Source organism: Aythya marila (assembly GCF_965140915.1).
Source record: "Aythya marila genome assembly, chromosome: 12".
NCBI classification, from domain to species: Eukaryota; Metazoa; Chordata; class Aves; order Anseriformes; family Anatidae; genus Aythya; species Aythya marila.
This window is the reverse complement of record NC_139053.1, coordinates 17100272-17118970: the sequence shown is the minus strand read 5'-3', so window position 1 is coordinate 17118970 and position 18699 is coordinate 17100272. Positions and strand designations below refer to the sequence as shown.

The window sequence follows — 18699 nt, the reverse complement described above, 5'->3', positions numbered from 1 at the left end:
CAGGCATCAGAAATCTGATTTATGAGGATGTATACAAAAATTGTGGTTCCTGCTTGTGACTGGGAATCAACTGGCAATTTCCTACCAGGATTTCTGTTTAAGATACCAGGGCCCAGTCTGGCAGCCTAAAGATGGCACTGCCAAGCTTGAATTCAAAAATCATTATCCAGGACTCACAGAACCTTGAAACTTCTTGTACTATCTTTGAACTTACTTGCTTTCCAGTTTTAACCACATTTGACTAACCTGTGAGTTTTTTGCAAGTAAAAGTCAATGCTTATTTTCAAAAATTGAGAGCTGAACAAATCGAGCAGTCTCCAAATGCCAATATGTAAAAGATTTGATAATCTCTTTCCTTTTCTGTTATAAACATCAGAAAAGTATGAATCAACCCCTAAGCCTCCAGAGCGCACAAACGTTGATAAGAAACCTAAGCTTCCCCTACTAATTTGCCATTTTCCATCGATTTATACCCTGCTCACGGAGGCACTCCCCCTCACCCCATACACCCAGCTCTACACAGCGAAGCTGCTGCTTTTTAATCGCTGCTTTTACACCAGCCGTGCCCCCTGACGGCCCCCGCAGGCCCCGCCGCTCCTCGGGACTGGGCCGGGCCCCGATCGCGGAGGGTGGAGCCGAGCCGAGCCGAGCCGCCGCCGCCTCCTCCACCGGCTTCCCCCCGGTCTGCGCGGCCGCGGCGCTACTCGAGCTCGGGGATCCAGCGCGGCCTAGTGCCAGCGCCGCGGCCGCCATGGCCGGGGAGGTGAAGACGAAGCTGTCCAAGAACCTGCTGCGCATGAAGGTGAGGCGGGGGGCGGCGGGCAGGGAGGGGAGGAGAAGGGGAGGCATGGGGCCCGAGCTGTGGGGGGGGGGGACGAGGAGATGGCGGCCGGGCCGGGCCTGAGCTGCGGGTCCGCCCTCCGGGCCGCCCGCCGCCATGGCTGTCCCTGCGGGGGGTGTGGGGACCCGCAATTGGGTGCCCCTTGCAGGCTCTGGGGACGTTTTCCCTTCCTGTATGTGGCCACGCGGCTTCTGCCCTGTTCTGACACAGGCACGAGTGTCTCTCCTGTGTCTTGTACTCTGCACGTGGCTTTGTTTGCTTTTTCTTTGCAGCTTTTTGCTCGAGCTTCACTAGCAAGAGGCTGCTTTAACGAGCTGCCCCAGACAGGGTTTCATTTTTTGTCTGTTTCCACTGATAACCAACAAAGTGCCCAAGCACGACGTCTGGCCCTTTACCACCTTCCTCCATCTTTTCCCAGTCACAAACACAAGGGCCATCTGCTTACTGGGTTCTGGTGCACGTTGCATAACACAACGTCTAATTCAATAAAGTACATTCTCCTGTGAGGGATGAGTCTTTGATGTTGGAAAACAGACACTAGAAAGTGTCTACACAAAAAGACAAAAAAAAAAAAAGTCTTTTTTTAATGTTAATACTCATTACTTTTTTATAAGTGATTAGCCTTTGTGGCTTCTTGTTTGTGGTGTTTTATTTAACATGCGGGTTTTTTTCACCTATTTATGTGGGACCATGTTTCAGAAACTGCCTGAAAGGTTTTAGCTCCATATAAAGTGGGCTCTGTTACAGTAAGATTGTGGAGTATTTACCACAATTAATAGGTACTGCTAATGAAAGGCTAACATTTGTACACAGGGGAAACAAAATGCATCCTGCCTTGCTCCCAAAGGTAAGTAAATGATGGGCTTAGTTAACCAGCAGCACAGGACAGAGCAAGACTCCCTTAACCTAGATTGCAGCATCATGGATTTTTGTTACTTTTTTGTAATACTCTCTTCTTAGGTGAAACTTATGCTGCTGGTTTTTGCCAGTTTATTAACCCTCCAGAGATTTCAAAGGCTAGTTTTTAGATTTCCTTCCGTGGAAGGCTGTGGGGAACCAGACTGTGAATGTGGTGCTGTGACATTTGCAGATTTAGAGTCCAGGCAGTAGTAACCAGCTTAGAAGAGATGAGTAGGTTTTGAAAAGGTCATACACAGATCATGTGCTTAGCACTTTCATACTGCAAAACCTGTTTACAAATGTTTTAATTAATCTTTTAGCAGCTGCCTCCACGAGTAGTGATAAGATTTATCATAACAATTTAGTAGGCAGGTGAAGGGGCACCCAGAGGTGGCATGTGGTCAGTGGTAGTGTTGTGAAAACCCTTTTCACCAAGATCCAGACTACACACACCTCTTGATGTCAAATGGTGGCTCATGCTTTTAGTTCCTATACCATTTGATCCAGGTCCCATTGCTTGGGGGAACTTACCTAAATAACCATGCAGTTACTGCCTTACATACTCTGCATCTACCCTAGTTGGTATATTTTTAATTCATTCACGTGTGTTTACATTTCTGATAAATACAATCACATTTTTTTTTCATCCAGCTATTCCTGTAGTAATCGTGAGGAACATAATCTTTAAAATGTAATGTGAAATGATTATTTAATTGTGTGCTTGTAGCAAAATTTCTCCTGTTGAGTTTTCTGACTGGCTAACCAATTTCCTTGAGCAATATGGTTTTCCACATGATAGATTCCCTTATTTTCCTCAACTAGATACTGTAATTTTAATTGGAAAGCTTTGACATATTTTGGGTCGACTCAGAAAACAAAAGTCAAGTTTTCTTTCATTAAAGATCTTGTACAAATTGATACAAATAGAAATATAAAAGGAAAATGAGACACTATTGGCTTATATGTCAGGGTTTGGTTTGGTTTGCATGGACATTTTGTAAAGACTGAGAAAATGTGGGTGTGTACACATAATATATATTACATACATGTATTACCTCTGTACTTTAAATAATCTCAGTAATTTAGGATTTTTGTGGGAGGGAAGTGTGTAGTGATGTCTTCTTGGGCCTTATCCCCAAGTCAAGCCCACTGTAGCTGGGACCAAAGCTATGACCGAGTCTCTGCTAATGTTTGAAAGACAGAAGAGCCCCACTGGCATGTTATCTGTCAGCCTGCAGGCTTATCTAAATACAGAAATGATGCTGCTTTAAACGAAAGGAGTACGATTAGTTGATATAAAACTCCTCTGCAGTGTTGTGCCTACAGGTTTGCTTTGATTGCCACAAAGCAATTTTTGTACAGAAGTGTGTATAAACAGCACTGGTAGCCTTGTCTCTTGCTGTGAGTTATATCGGTATAAATGTGCACCTCTGTCAGAGGCAGTTACTGAAACACTTTCTGTAGGCCCAGAGGAGGGTCCCAGCTCCTAGGGATGTGAGAATGTAAGGATCACTCCTGTAAAGTCGTGAAGAGTTCTGTTTTCTCCCCTGTGCCTGGAGAAGTGAGTTAACCTTGTCAATACTTTTAAATTGTCAGTCAGTTCAGGCATCAGATGTGATACAAATGGAAGTATAAGGGATGTTGCACGTATCTCAGGTCTGTGGTTTTGCACTCTCAGCAATTTGTCATGGGCCATGACAAATGCCCTCTTCTATTCCCAGCTGCAAGAGAGGTTACAGCTCCTATCTGCCTGTTCCCATTCCCTGGCAAAGGCTATCACAGACACAGCAATTGGCAGGAACGTCCTTGTATTAGGCAGAATTAGCTGTCTTACCCTAAAGTAATTTATTGATCTCAGCTACCTTGGCAGGCTGTTCCTGAGTTAGCAGGTGTTTACCATACTGCTCGACTAGTAGTTTGGTGGGTCATCAATGAGAAGTTAAGAGTTGGTAACATCTTCCTTTAACACAGTTGGATGCAGAAGATGTCATAGCCTCAGTTACTTATTTCAAAGGCAAGTTCTAGCCTGCTGGGTTACAAACACAAACTAGTTTGTAATACGAAATCTGAGAAAAGAAGATGGTTGAAAATACAGAAGTTTCAGAAAGTCACCAACTGGTATGACCAACATTTAGGTCACAGCTCCATTTAGGTCACAGTACTGTTTGTGGGGGGGGGGGGGGGTGGTTTCAAATATACTGCAAAATCTTTAATTAGCATTACATTCTCTCTGGCCTTTGCTGAAACAGTAGAAATATCTTGGCTAAATTGTGGATTTGTGACATCTCAGATCCATCAAAATTTTCTTTTTATCTAGGTGCAGACGTGGCTGACTGTTGACTTCCAGTCAGTCCAGATTGTTGTGATGCACAGATGTTTACTTTTCCTTTGTCCGTTTGCCCAAACACAGATTAAGCCCAGAGAAGATCACAAAAAGCATTTAATTCTTATATCAACTGTTAAGTATGTAATGGATAATTATGATTATGTAATTATTGCCTGTACAGAACATACTCAAAAGAGACTGAAGTTGTGCGCTTTTGTCTTTATTTTCAGTTCATGCAAAGGGGTTTGGATTCACAAACTAAAAAACAACTAGAAGAGGAAGAAAAGAAGATAATTAGTGAAGAACACTGGTATCTTGATTTACCAGACCTAAAGGAGAAAGAGTAAGCTTGTACTCTTGTATCACCGTTGCATTGTTGTGGGGTGGGAACAGAATTTGTTTTTTTCCCTTTAGCAGAAATATTACTGATAATTATTAACAGAATAAAAAAGAAAAATAGTGACAGACTGGCATTACAGCTTGTTATATTTTCAGGGACATTCCTAAGATTGCCAAGTCCAGTTTGACCTACTTTCACTTCTTGCACGCTTTGTCTTCTTTCACTCGCATTTTCTTCTAGATGCATGTAATTAGTTTCTTTCAGGCAGGGACCAATTCATTCATTGCTGCTTTTGCCATTCATTTGAAAAAAGAAGTTTGAAACTTTGTGTTAGTAAATTGAGCTTCAGTCACATGTGTAGGTCCATTCAGGACCACGTCTTCTTGAGTCCAGCTCACTTCAAGTCCTGTTTTTGAAGTAGAAGAGATAATGGATGAAGCAAAAATAAAGGAAGGCTTAGCTAATAGGGAAGCAAATGTCCATTCCCACTATTTGGAAAGGCACTTTAAATAGCAAGGGAACTACTTTAAAAATAGTTTGACTTTTGTCCTTTAAAAAGAGAACAAAAATTCTATTGAGTAAGAATGTATATAATTTATAAAAGCTGGGATCCAGAGAATTAACTGTAGTTGAATAAGGTCATTCATAAACTATTTTCCATGACTGTTAGTAGATATGACAAAAAGGTATTTGAGCTTCAGTTGCAGCAAGGAAGGCTCAGGTTTGATACTGGAAGGTTTTTTAACAATGAGGCTATTGAAGCATGCGAATAGATGGCCTAAGAAGACTGTTTTCTTCGTCACTGGAAGTCTTTTGAGGACAGGCCAGTTAGACTTGTGCTGTTCATAGTTCATGTTTAGCTGATCCTACCTTGAGGTAGGAGAATGAGCTTGATTTCTTCAGCATGATTTCCTATGCCTGTAGGAGTTTGTTTTAAATGAGAGATGAAGAGGTAGAGAGAAGGGATGCATGTGTGTGAGAGGAAAAGAAGGATGGAACAGTTCAAGGAAGTACTTTTATCTAACATGAGTGTTATGGACGCCTCGGAGTCATGTTTCTTTTCTTTCCAGGCTCATTGAAGGGAGGAAGAAAGAGGAAATCTTTCTCTGCTGAACAAAGAATTACACAGTGGTTTATATCCTGACAGACTCAACTAATTCCAGGTCTAACATCACAATGAAAAATTAATTAGAAGCTTTTGCTGGTATAGTAATGCCACCTGGAGAGTGATATTTATGTGGTATTTTTATTCTGGCAAAAGCATTAATGTAGGTGGAATCTTACCAGCAAAGAGTGCTTTCTGTCAGGAGAGTTAATTTTGCTTGTGGAACTGGCACAGCTTTGCTGGCAAACAGTATTTCTTTGCACTCCAAGCTCCTTGCATTGAAAGATTTATCAGAGCAATTAAGCTTCAGAAAGTAGTTGATGGTATAAAATACACTGTGGTTTTGTTTATTTGTGTGGGGGAAGACAGCAAATGCTTTTTGCATTTGTTTAATTTGATTATATTAAAGTGCACTGTTTGACAAATGCTGGGTTTGGGTTTTCATGCAGGAGCTTTATAATAGAAGAGAGAAGCTTTATGCCATGTGAGGATCTACTTTATGGCAGAATGTCCTTCAAAGGATTCAATCCGGAAATTGAGGTACTATTTAAATGTTCTCTTTTGAGGTGGTCTCACATTAGGATTGAAACCCTTGGGAACAGGGATTTTAGTGTTCACCCTCCATGCTGGCTGGCCTTTGCAGCACCTTCAGTAAATTCTCTCATGTGCAAGAAAACTGCAATTCTAACCAAAATGTTGATCAATGTAGCATCTGGTAAGTAGAAACCTTTTATCTCTGTGGGTTGATGGTCAGTAATTACATAATTCCTGCAGACATTTCCTTCCTTGAGCTGAGAAGACTGTCCCACAGCTTACCAAAACAATAGCTCTCTGTTCCTCCTGCCATTTAATTCAGAGCCCAATATTACAAATATTCAACCCTGTTTATTCAGCACTTACTCATATAAGTAGGGTCTTGAAATTCCAAAGTAAAAATTCTGGGCAAGAGAGTCTTTCATTTCTTTCTGGCATGATTCATGCTGATAGAACTAGTAATTATTGAAATGGTAATAAAAATGTTACTGTTGAACTGAAACAAGAGGATGAAAGTACAAAGACAAAGAGATGTGAGGAAGGCTATGCAAGGTGATTTAATGGGGCATTCTTTTAGTTATTTTAAACTTGCTTTCACTGTGACTTGGCATATAATTGCTTCATGGTTTTTATTATCGTTTATTGTAAATTCTTGCAGATATTTTTCAACTGTAACAAAACCATTCCAAAGACTATGTGCTGACATCACAATGAAAAAATAATTAGGATCTAACTGTCTGGTCTCCTCAAGATGTCTGCCATGCATTTGAGGGTGCTTGGATAGAACAGTTCACTGAATACCCTGTTTATATCTTGTCTTTTTTTCTCAAAGGCAAACACTTAAGCTCATCTTAGCATTGAAGAGGCATGTTACCTTTTCTTACAGCCCTGTGCTTTAGCCTGAACAGAATACAGCAAATGAGGAAAATGGGGATTAAAACTGATCCTTAACTTTTATGTACTTTTCCTGCCAGTGAATTTTAGCATAGTTGACATTGTGTCAGGGTTATATGTTTAAGCTATTTCTTACTTCATTTTCAGAAGTTAATGGTCCAAATGAACTCTAAAAGCAAGAAAGAAGAAATTGAAGTGGATGATAAAATGGAGGCTGATGTGTCAGATGAAGAAATGGCCAGAAGGTACACTATCCCTAGCCAGTATTGATTATATCTTAAAGTATGTGATATATTAGGTATTATGTGCAGGAGAAGAAACAAAAAAACAACAACAAAAAGCATTTAATACTTCAGTGATTTCTCAGGAATTTTGGTGTTTGTTCAGTGAAATCTCTATCACTTTGGGGGTTAAAATCTCCTAGATGTTTTCTGCCTTTTGATATCCCTATATTCCATTCTAATACCTCCTAGCTCCAGATTACTAACAAACTTAAGCTGTCAAAATGAGCAGTAATTTAATCCGTGATCATGTAGTACTTGTGCTTCTTAAACGTCTAATGACAGGCTTTTTATACTAGTTGAATTGTTGATTAGATTTGTGATTTCCTGCATTGAACTTGCACTGATTTCAGTAAAAGCTGACAATTTTTAATTATCTTTACAGATATGAAACATTAGTGGGAACAATAGGGAAGAAATTCTTGAAAAAAAGAGACCAGCGTGTTCTTCGTGATGAAGATGAAGATGAGAATAGTAACTCAAGACCTAAGAAAGCCAAGAAAATGTTCTTAAAACCTCAGGATTAATGTCAGCTGCACAACTGGAGCTGATAGAAATGTTATCTACCAAATATAGTACCATGAACCGAAGATTGTTTTGAGTTTTTGCTATTTAATGTAAAGGATAGCATTGTAAATCTGAGTCTGTTCTCATTGAAATTTCTGCCATCCACATGACGAACATTTTTAAAAGTGGATGTGTATATAATGGATGTCATACATCCTTTCCTCTCTGAGCAGCTTTTAACGTGTGGGGCATTAAGCCCATCAGTCATTTTTAATGTTGTGTATAACGAGGATGAGTGTCAACGTGCAATCAAGAGCAACAGTATTTACATTTTATGATAACATCTAAAAGAAATATTTGCAGTGAAGAGTAGCTTTGTCCAATCCAGTAAGGCAGTTCAGCTTTCACTGCTATTTTTATTATGAAAATGAAAACCTTTGCTCTCCACAATTTGAAAAAAGTCAGCAGAAACATGCATCTCTTTTTTTTAACTGTTCTACAAATAAGCTGGGAAAAGAACAGATACAAAATCCATTTTGTTGAATTTTCTGTTTTCTATAAAGCTTATTTAAAAATAGAGGGGTTTGTAGCAAAAAAAATTTTTTTTTTCTAGAGCAAGCCAAATATTGGGCAACGTTTACAGTTTGACAGTTGAGCAGATTGTGAGTCTTAATTTCTATCTTCCAAAAGAAGTTTGCTAATCTTGTCTCTTTTTCAGCCAAAAAATTCCAATCTTATAATTATCTAGGTCTTGTCATAAAAGCATAATAACAGCTTGAAAAACATGTTTAAAAAGTGAATAAAAACTGATTTTTTGCGTGTTTAATGATTGTGGTTTAGCTAATTTAATGTAAAAAAAAATGATACTTAATACAATCAGAAGAAATCCTGTTTTGTGCTGACCACAGATGTCCCCATGTATTAATTGACTGAGTTAACTTTTCCTGTTCAGCATGTAGTGAAGCCATCTGAAGTAGTGTTTGGACAGAAACACCATGGCCTTTAGTCACTTAGTGCCCTGAACTTACTGAAAAAGGTGACTGTGGTCTTGTCTAAATTCATAGCAGTTCTTTGTATTCTAGTTTTCAACGAGTTCTATTAATTTTCTCAGCTAGATATCTAAATTGCTCATCCTTAATGCTGGCTCTCTGAAGAAAGATTTTGTTAAATTGAAGCAAGACATGAAACTCAACATAAAGACAGAGGCTGTGTCTGCTGTAATGCATGTATGCTACATGAACTATAATTCATATACCAAGAACAGCTCATTAGATATTCAAGATGGATCACACATGGAAAGAAATACAGTTTTAACCTAGTAAGAGCCTTGTTCAGGTAGAAAGCCTGATTCATGATCTGAGATAGTTTTTCAGAGCTAATTAAATGCTACTGGTTCAATTACTTAAAATTTGATCATATATTATCACTAGTTGAAAAGAAGTTAATGATGATGAGACATTTCTTTTCCCATGGAAGATGTGACCTGAGTTAAGAAATGATTTATTATTGGTCATCACAAGAAAAACTCAGAATATATCCCATTATTCTTATTAGTAGGAAAATCATTTCCCTCTATGTGAATACATTTCTTCAATGGAGAAAGAATTTCTGCAAAGCTGCGTGGGATGGTTCAGGGAGAAAACCACCAGTAACCACGAGGTGTCACTACACTTGCACTTCCCTGAGAGAAAGTGGATTGGAGAATGTTTCGGTGACATCATGTACGGAGATTTTGGGTAATTTCAGTAACTACTAGCAGTTCAGATGAACTCTGTGAAGTCTTGCTTGGTCGAGGCTCTGTGCAGAGAGTTCTGTTGTATTGCAGAGTTTTGTTAAATCTGATGGGGTAATTTTGTACAGCTGAAGTGTGTTCTGCCATACGCTGGTCCTTATATTTTAAAGGTACCTAAGTGCCCAAAGTTACAAGGATTTAGAGTTGTGATGGGGTCTTCTGAAATGCCCATCTCTATTTTCAGCTTTGGCGTGTGTGTGTTTAAATTGGGCTCTAGCTTCCTAGCCAAGGTAGAAACATTCTGCTGTATAAAATTAGTGTTTAAACTACTCTTGACAGAGATACAAGTGTAGTGGTGAAATATTCATAATGCAAACCGACGTTAATTCAAGCTTTCTTGGCTCTGATAAGTCTCAAATGCAGACCTGTTTTCATGGACAACTTCCTAAGCAGTAGAATTTTAAAAGCTACAGGTTTCTAAATGAAAAGTATTTTTTTTCTTAGAGCACAAAAGCAAGTTGGGATTTTTGTTCAAGCTTAAAAAATAAAACACCACCCGCAAAATTTAGTGGATAAAGAGTTGCCAGACACCAGAAGCGTTTGTGTCTGTTACACTAAGGTAGCTATCAGAGCGAACAAGCAGTGTGTTGTAGTTTGTGCTCGCTGACAGCTCAGCGTTAAGTCTAAGCATGCCTCCTGACAGGTGGAATCTTTGTCCCTCCCTTTGACAGGCTGACAGTGCTTGTTTCTGTAATGACTGCTGATGTTGGAAATGTGCGAATGGAACAGCATCTTTCTTGTTGATGCTTCTTCTTTTGTTACTTTTATTCTGCTTTGAATTGGATCTTGAAGACTACTGGACCAGAGTCCAACTGCAGTGAGACATGCTGTGTTTCCCCTTTAGTAATGCATGAGCTGCTTAAACTTTGATTCTTTGGGGAGGGGGAAGGCTGTGCAGTGGTGCCATGGAGTTTGAACTGCGTTTCTTCCGTTGTGTGTCGTGTTTTCTAATAAGACTCCATTATACAATTACACAATTGTGGATGGCTGTCGTTGCCATTGGGCATTGTGTGTCTGTAATGGGCAGCTGGGCTGGGATTCTGGGAGATGGTCCAGAATTGAGACTTAAAAAGAAATTTTCTGCTCTTTTTGTTAATTGGAATGCAATACTTGTAAATTTTATTTGGAATTATAAAGGTCCTGGGTGGGGGGTTCTATATGTGTGCTCTGCTTCATTCGAACAACAGTCTGCAACTAAATCTGCACGGTAGCTTGGGCTCTCATTAAACCTTTCTTAAAGAGAGAACATTAATAAATAAGGCGTAGTAGTGGTGAAGGATGTCAAACTGTTGTGCAGCTTTGAGATCAGTGTTTTACTTCTGCATGTGGATGCAAGTTTCTCTGAGAGCTGATGTTTTAAGGACTTCATTGTTGTTGTGTTTTTTTTTATTATTATTTTTAGTCTAGGAGAGCATCTGTCTTCTCCAATAATGCCTTGCTAATGGAACCCCAATATGAGGCCTCTGGGTTTGATTTTGTTTGCTGTTTACACCATTCTCATCTCAAACCTTTGAGACATTTTGGGTCTAACATTCACACCTTAATATCTTCGGGCTTTCATCATCAGCTTTTGGGCAGCTTCAGTTAAACTGTGAAACTGTTCCTGTGCGTGTTAACACTTCTTTGTGTGATTTGATGCTGCACAATGAGGACCTGGTTATAACTGTTGCACAGAGAGGAAAAACCCATCTCAGGGAGTAATTACCAACAGACGGAGTCAGAGAGAAGGTTAAAGCTTCAGATGTTGGCAGCCCCATAGATCTTTGGTAAGAACAGAATACTAGAAAGGGGTACCTGGGTTGAGTCCCATCTTTCCAGGCACAGTTAAAAATGTCATTACGAATCCACAGGGCTCTGCTCCAGGAACCTTTGCACACCACAACCTGAGCAATTACCTGGGAGCAATAGTAGGACCATCTCTAGAGAAATACAGAGGCAGAATAACCTGTTCACGGCTGTCCTCAAGACAAGAGGCAGCAGTACCAGGAAACAGCTGTAGTTCATTGCATATGATTATGGTTTGGTGACCTGGGTTGAATGCAGATGGGAATTTCTGTCAGCTAAAATGGAGGTGGTAAGTGTCTCCAAGCTCAGAGTGTTCCTTGGGGTCTTGAGGAACAGCTTGTTTTGATCAATCATTTAGAAAGGAATAAAAACCCTTAATGAGACCTTAATATGATACAGTAATAAGAACACATTATAGAACAACGTCCTTAGTTCCGTTGCTTATAGAAAAAACTGTGTTCCCACCTCAGTAAGAACTTTCAGCATCCTCAATCACCTCCCACTTGGTCCTTGGTTCCTTGTCCCTGTGCAGGCACATATGCACCCAGGCCATCGGGTGTCACCACCACTGATGAGCAGGGAAGAGCCAGCACACCCCAGGGCCAGCCCGGAGCTGTTGGCTGCTCAGCCCAGCAGTGGTGGAGTTGGCTATGGGGACTCCTCTTCAATCTACAAGTTCTCTTTCCTGGAACTTGTAGGAATTTACCATCTTCAATTCCGCTGTAAAATTTGTTCAGTATCAGTGTGTTTGGCTCAAGAAGTTTGTGGTGGGGAGGGCTGACCAGCAGATGATAGCACGATTGCACAGACCTCATTTACTCAGCTAACGGTGCGTAAAAGAATCATGCAGTTTCTTGGGGGGGGGGCTCAATTTACAGTGACTCTGTTTTTATTTTCCTTTATTTTCAAATACACACAGTATTTGTGAGATTTTTGATCAGATAATGTCTTTGAGCAAAAATATACACCATCAGTGAAAGGAATGAGCGTTTTACCGATACTATTATCATAGATGGGGGAGAAAAAGTAGAGAAAGGATGTTTTTCAGTATTGCTGCTACTCTTTCATGCACTTGAGAGCATTTCCCCTTTCTTAGTGGTTTACTTGGTCAGGCTTTTTGCAGAAAAGCGTGGTGGGGAAAACAACTTTTTTTTTTATGTGGAAATGCAGTTGTAAAATAACTTTTAAAGGAACGAGTTTGTTTAGATTTGGTTGGCACCTGGATATATATATTTTTCAATTCAATACAGATGAAGAAACTAACTTGTGACACTAAAAATCTTGCGCTAAGTGTTAATCATTTAGGATAGTCATATGGACTCCCATATTTGCTACACAAAGAGGTAGCAGGGTAGAATTAAGGCTAAAGTGGGGTGGGCTTCCTTGTTCTTTCACCTTTGTTATACAAATACCTTGCAATACTAAAAATATTAAATTTCTACCCCATTTGGGATAGAACTAAATCTAAGGTAGTTGAGACATTTAAGCACCATTCACCCCTTTATAGGGTGCTTACTTTTAAGAAGCAAAGAGTGTTGGGTACATCCTCAGAATCCATCAGCCACAATAATGCTGCAACACATACAGTTTGCATCAATTGAAAAACACCTACATACCAAAAATTACCTTGGGCAGTTTACTGCCGTAATGACAAAAGGGATGCACATGATGATAATTTTCATTTCGTACTATATTTTCACCTAAGGATGATGGTGGAAGAATTACACCTCCTAATGTTCCTTTCAAAGATGGCAATATTGTTCAACCTATATTAAAGGTAATGAGATGAGCAGTGAGTGGTTAGATCTTGTGAAAAATGAAGTTTTAAATGCATACTTCATTGTCTAAAAGCTCACAGATGACTTTTTTCCTGTAATGACCATAGAAAATGTGTTGGCAGCATATCACAATGAATAATCCTTACTCCTATTTATGTGCTATAGGCACTCCAAAATTACCCAGACATATTTCTTACCCAAGTTTATAACCAGATTCAAATCAGTCTCTACATTTGTGCCAAAAATTGAACTGCAGTCATCTCACAGAAAATAATTCTATCTACCTGACAGACGAGTCTTAAATCCCTGATTTTCTCCTTTCCCCAGAGTGAAATTCACTTTAATCTGGTATTAATGTATTTTTCCTTCAGTCGCCTGCAAGAGAATCCCATAATCTCGCCGTAGTGATTGCGCAGACCATGGAAGATACAGTACACATGTAGCATTCTCGTAGGTTTTTCCAGTCGTCTAGATTGTGTAAAATCCTTTGACATTAATTGGGATAAGTTTTCTCTCTAACGTGATGTTGAACTTCTCTTTCAGTGTCTTCTCCACCTCTTCATCTTTAAGGGTTATAAATTCCACCAGATCCATGTTTTCCTTGTAATTGTACGTGGTCTCTGTGAGCGTCCACCCGATGAGCGCTCGAAAGCCATCAGTGGTTTGGAGTGTGCAAATAGACTTCTTCGTAAAGAGGGAATCTGGAGATGTCTGAAGGTACGTACACTGGAAACGGAAATCTTCCACTGTCCGTGGTTCAAGACTGAACATATACACTTTCCGACACTCTTTTTTCTCTAGAAGATCAGAATTTGAGAAATTTTGATTGGGGATATATTGTTTCCGTCTCATTTTCTCAAGGTACCAGGTGGCATTTTTTTCTGTGAAACGAAAGACACCAGGTGCCTGGGGCTGGTCTTTCCCTGACACAAGCTCCATCGGCTGCCACATTTGATAGGATACACCAAAGCCTCCATCAACAATGTAGGCTTTCCCATCAATAACTACCTTCACTAGGAGATGGGTCATGATGTTGGCATATGCATTTTCGTGTGGGTTGAACACGTACGCTCCCAGAAAGCTGGCATCATACCCCAGGCATTTCAGGACCCAGCCTAGCAGCTGGTTGTTTTCCATGCACCAGCCACCACGCTTCCTCCGCACGATTTTGTTATAAACGTGCTCCAACTCCAAAGTAATTTTCTCCCCACAATGGATGCTGAGGTTTTCAAATGGAACAGCACGGATGTGGTGCTGGAATATATCTGTTAGGGTTTCCAGATCTTGATTTTCAAGGGAACCTTTATACCCGGTTCTTGCAAAATATTCTTCAAGGTTCATGTCTCCTGTAAAGGAAGGAAATGCATTTTGGTTTTGTTTCTTTACATCAATGATTTACAATGCTGTGAAGAACTGCCCAGGCTGCTGCCAGCAAAGATGCTTTAATCTACTGAACCTCATCAGAGAGGTTTTTAAAGGTAACAAGTATTCATATCAAACAGTTCCCAGTGCACAGAAGAGCAGTGCATGTCGGGGTTTGCTTTTTGTCTTAGTCATCCCTATGGCAAACAGCTGATGCAATTGCAGCTTATATATGCAATGGCTGCGAAACAGGGATTTGCTGTATTTGCTGGGTTAAGAAGCAAGGTAAGATCACACTAGGGAGTGTTCAGAACATTTCATGAAAAACAGTCTAAATCCACTGTTCAATGAAAGGAGTGCCAGTAGGGGAAGCAGTGTTGTCTGCCAGTTGGAGGCAGAATAATTTGAGCCAGGATTCACATGTTCTTTTCATGAGTGCGCCACTGGCCTGTGATCATAAATGAATGGCTTGTTCACCGCATGTCTCTTCTGCCTCTGACAAAAAGTGAAAATGATACTCCCTGCACATTTTGTAAAGTGTCAAGTTTTATTCGGATAATTACAGCTGAAAAAAACCTCTGACCTATTCAAGAGTTGCGGACCACTGTGTCTCTTGTCTGCTCTGAGTGTTGCTAAAACTCATTTTGGTGTTGGAATAACAAAGGTGAGTGACCTAAAAGACAAAGAGCACATCTTCTATTCCCCACTGTGCCAGCGTCTCTTACGGTGTCATAAAAGTGGACGGTGGGTGCCTTACAGCTCTCTAGTCCTGGCCTTTTCCAAAACTCACTTTATTCCTGCAAAAGCAGACATAACCAAGCATTTACTGAAGCCTGATACATTGCATCCCTGGTCTGTCCTGCCTCTAGCAATGCCTGCCTCCTGGCCTGGCTTGGTGAGATTCCTCATGAGCAAAATTGCTGATGAGAAACTATTCAGCATGCTTTCTGCCTTCTGATACCATGGAAAGTCATGCCGGTGATCTGGTTTTCACGATGGCCCATCGCAGTCTGCCAGCCATCATTATGAGTCGGCCGCTCTGTAGGTATCTGATAAGATACTGTTCGTAAAATATGTTGTAGATTGCTTGGATATAGGGCTGGAGATAAAATGTTTTGAAGGCTTCAACCTTTACAAAGAAAGCACTAAGTATTTCAGCAATCCAGAGTTACTGCAAATATTTAGCTTCTTGACAGCCCACAAAGCTACTTGAAAATCTTTTGTGCATACAGTAAGCTGAGGTTTAGACACTTAATATTAGTGACTCAGGAAGTCTATTGTATTCAAATAAATTCAGCAGTGAACCACCAAACGTTTAGTGCAAGCTAGAATTTCTCAAGGTGATTTTCAGTGACAGATTTATGATGTGCATATGGATGTTATAGAAGCAGCTGTCCAAAGTGAATGGAGAGCCCCATCAAAAACTGCATGTTATCTTCTACAAAGGGAATTTAGCTTCCAGTGATATTTAAGTGCATTGTTGGAGGATATTCCAATGTAATCCTTGTTAAGTAGAACATAAACTTCTGGGACTTTCTCCTTTTGATTTGCAGAATCTAAGTCTATGTGATCCTACACAGTCAGATTGTGAACATGAAGTAGATCACACCAGCATAAAGTTGTATCTTGAGTTTATAATATTTGTAATTTCTCTCTGCAGTTCCATAATACGATTGATCTATGTTAGATCTTAAGTGTAAGAGATGAAAGTTACAGTTCTTTTGAATTGTGAACAGATCAGATGAAAAGCTAGCTTTTAAAAGGTAATCCTACAAATGTGGCTATGATTTATGCATTGAAAAGCGTCAGCGAAAGAACTTCCAAGGATTATTTCTAAATGTCCAAATAAAGGTGTTCATGCAAAAAATATTTCTTACTAGGACTACGCACATTATCAGCATTTCTGCTGTTAAAATACATGTCTGCCTACGTCTATCTTAATGCATCAGCACATGGGCTTTCTGGGGTAGGCAAAACACAATCTGTAACTTCATTTTTTTCTTATTTGTTTTTTAAAGGCCTGTAATTTTATTTCCAAAAATCAGAATCTATTGATTATTAAATTGCTTTTTTCTTCCTTTGCATGTGCAATATTTTTAAATGAATTAAAAATCCAAAGAAAAGGCTATAGTTCTGAATTTGTATCTATTACTGCATCTAAACAAAAGTGAACCTCGTAGTCAAGTGAATATCCACCTGAAGAGCAGTAAGACATAAGAATTGAAATTACATTGTTTTGTCCTCTTCAGGAGTCCATGTTTAGCAGGCAATATTTTAGCTCTGTATCTACATATTTTTAAAGATTTATCCTAAAGAGAATTTTGCTTGTTATTCCCAATGACCTTTACCATCATAGAGAAACCATTTTTTGTTTGTTTTAACAAAATAGACTTACCTCTTAAAATAACCTTATTTGTTTGTTTGCAGCTTCTGGGTTGCTTATTACTGGAGCAGCAGTCGGTACAGCCAGAAGTGAATACAAATTTCGAGGGCCGTCTTCCTCTTTAAGCTCTGCTGTCCCTCACTCCTGAATCTTAAACGCCAAGAAAGGGCAGAGTCCATCCAAAGTGAATGCACATTTTTGGACTTCACTGATCCATGAGCAAATTAAACTTTGTTTCTTCTCTGTTAGTAGAAGTTTGTTTTCCGCTGGTTGAGACCAGACCGAACTTGTTTTCCATGCAACATAATTTCCGTAGATATTTACAATGGCTCTGATTTTTTTATAATTGCATTATTGTTAGTTGGCAAGTCAGCACTTTGTGGGGGAGTATAGTCTTCTGCTTCCTTCTGGGTACACTGCATTGCCAAAGAACTTCAGTCTCTGTTTTCCCAAACTCTGCAGATGTACAAAATGACCTGTCTTTGCTCACAAAGGAACTTTCTGATCTGTTCAAAGCCTCCACTGGAGCAGGTAGTTACTTTGGAGCTGCAATACCTAATAAACACCATGACAAATATTTATTTGCACAATGTTGTGTGAGAACAGAGTAATCCATTGCCTTTCCAAAACTTGGCCTTCTGCATCCTCACATTGTGTAGCTGTTTGATTCGCTCCTTGTCAAGCATGTCTCCTTCACTTGATAGAAGTGGAAAGCTGAGGGTCCCTTTGGGGAAGACAGAGAGTCTGTTGGGCTCTATCTGTGGAAGCAACTGATTTTTAGGCACACTGGCTGCCCCATCACTTGCTGTTGTTGACTGACATAAGTATCCGTCTTTTTCCTGGCTGAGGACCAATGTCGTTCTGTCACCCTCTCATTATGCATCCTGTGCAGTACCTGCCACAAGCCTCATATAGGTAAAAAGTCTGTCATGTTACACCCAACGTGCTGTGAAACCATGCAGCTGGCATGTCCTAACTTCCCAGTGCTCTCTTTTGCATCTCCAGGATTTCTTCTTCCATGTAGTTTTTGTGCAGAATACTACTTGCAATAAATATAAAGCAGTTTAGCTATAATACTGTCATGCCTGTTTGATGTCAAGTTGTCAAGGAGAGTTAGGACCCAAAAGTTTAGATTATGTTTTTCAAAGGTTGATCTAATTTTGATTGTTTCAAAAAGTCTAATTTTTAAGAACTGATGAAACATCTCAGCTCGTGTTGATTTTATTTCAGTTTCAGAGGCAAAGAAAAATCATGCTAAAAGGAGCTAAAATTGGGCACTCAGGACTGGAGAGTTTGGATTTGGTTTGTTTGTTTGTTTGTTTTTAACTGCCTTTGCATAAATAGCTGACTTCAAGCCAATTTCTAGTAAGGGAACAGGACTCAAGTCTCTCAAGTTATTTCATCAGCAGTTAATCAGTACCTAATTGTGCCTTGTTTTGAGACAGTCTTAACTTTTTAGGAAGTCTTTGATGTCCAACTTCAGCTTGAGTCTCTATTTCAGACTGCTAAAGAAATTCAATAATTTGTAAAACTGTGTTGAGAAGATTGGAAATAATACCAAAAAATGTTACAAATCTCTTGTGTGAAATGATAATACAGACTTTTTTCTTTGTGGCACGTGAGATCCAAAGAGGTGGAACAAAATTTCAGGGAGACAAAATGCAATTTCCATATGAGAAGATTAAAGGTGTTGAGATGTTTCAGTTTCTAAAGGAGAAGTTTAAGAAAAAGTACAAAATCAGCATAGGCAGTTAATTAACAATATACTCAAATTTACCAAGCTTTGTGTTCATCTGATTAGCCCAACTTTAGAATCAGATTAACTCTATTAATGTGAATTTTAGAAGGTTTATATTGGAAATTTAAAGACC

At 39.6% G+C, this 18699-nt stretch overlaps 2 protein-coding genes across 2 annotated transcripts; one reads left to right on the top strand and one right to left on the bottom strand.

Annotated features, from left to right (window-relative positions):
- The first annotated feature begins 639 nt into the window (after nucleotides 1–639).
- On the top strand, nucleotides 640–10659 carry MPHOSPH6 (M-phase phosphoprotein 6). Its single transcript, XM_082770337.1, has 5 exons — nucleotides 640–802; nucleotides 4298–4410; nucleotides 5962–6052; nucleotides 7088–7185; nucleotides 7607–10659. The coding sequence occupies exons 1-5, from the start codon at nucleotides 752–754 to the stop codon at nucleotides 7746–7748; spliced, it is 495 nt and encodes a 164-aa protein (XP_082626463.1). The 5' UTR covers nucleotides 640–751; the 3' UTR covers nucleotides 7749–10659.
- A 1007-nt stretch (nucleotides 10660–11666) lies between these two features.
- On the bottom strand, nucleotides 11667–18640 carry LOC309882726 (arylamine N-acetyltransferase, pineal gland isozyme NAT-10). The gene is made up of 2 exons (XM_082770078.1): nucleotides 16841–18640; nucleotides 11667–14429 (listed from the first exon to the last, which is right to left on the bottom strand). Exon 2 carries the CDS (start codon nucleotides 14422–14424, stop codon nucleotides 13552–13554), a length of 873 nt encoding a protein of 290 aa, XP_082626204.1. The 5' UTR covers nucleotides 14425–14429; nucleotides 16841–18640; the 3' UTR covers nucleotides 11667–13551.
- Nucleotides 18641–18699: the final 59 nt, after the last annotated feature.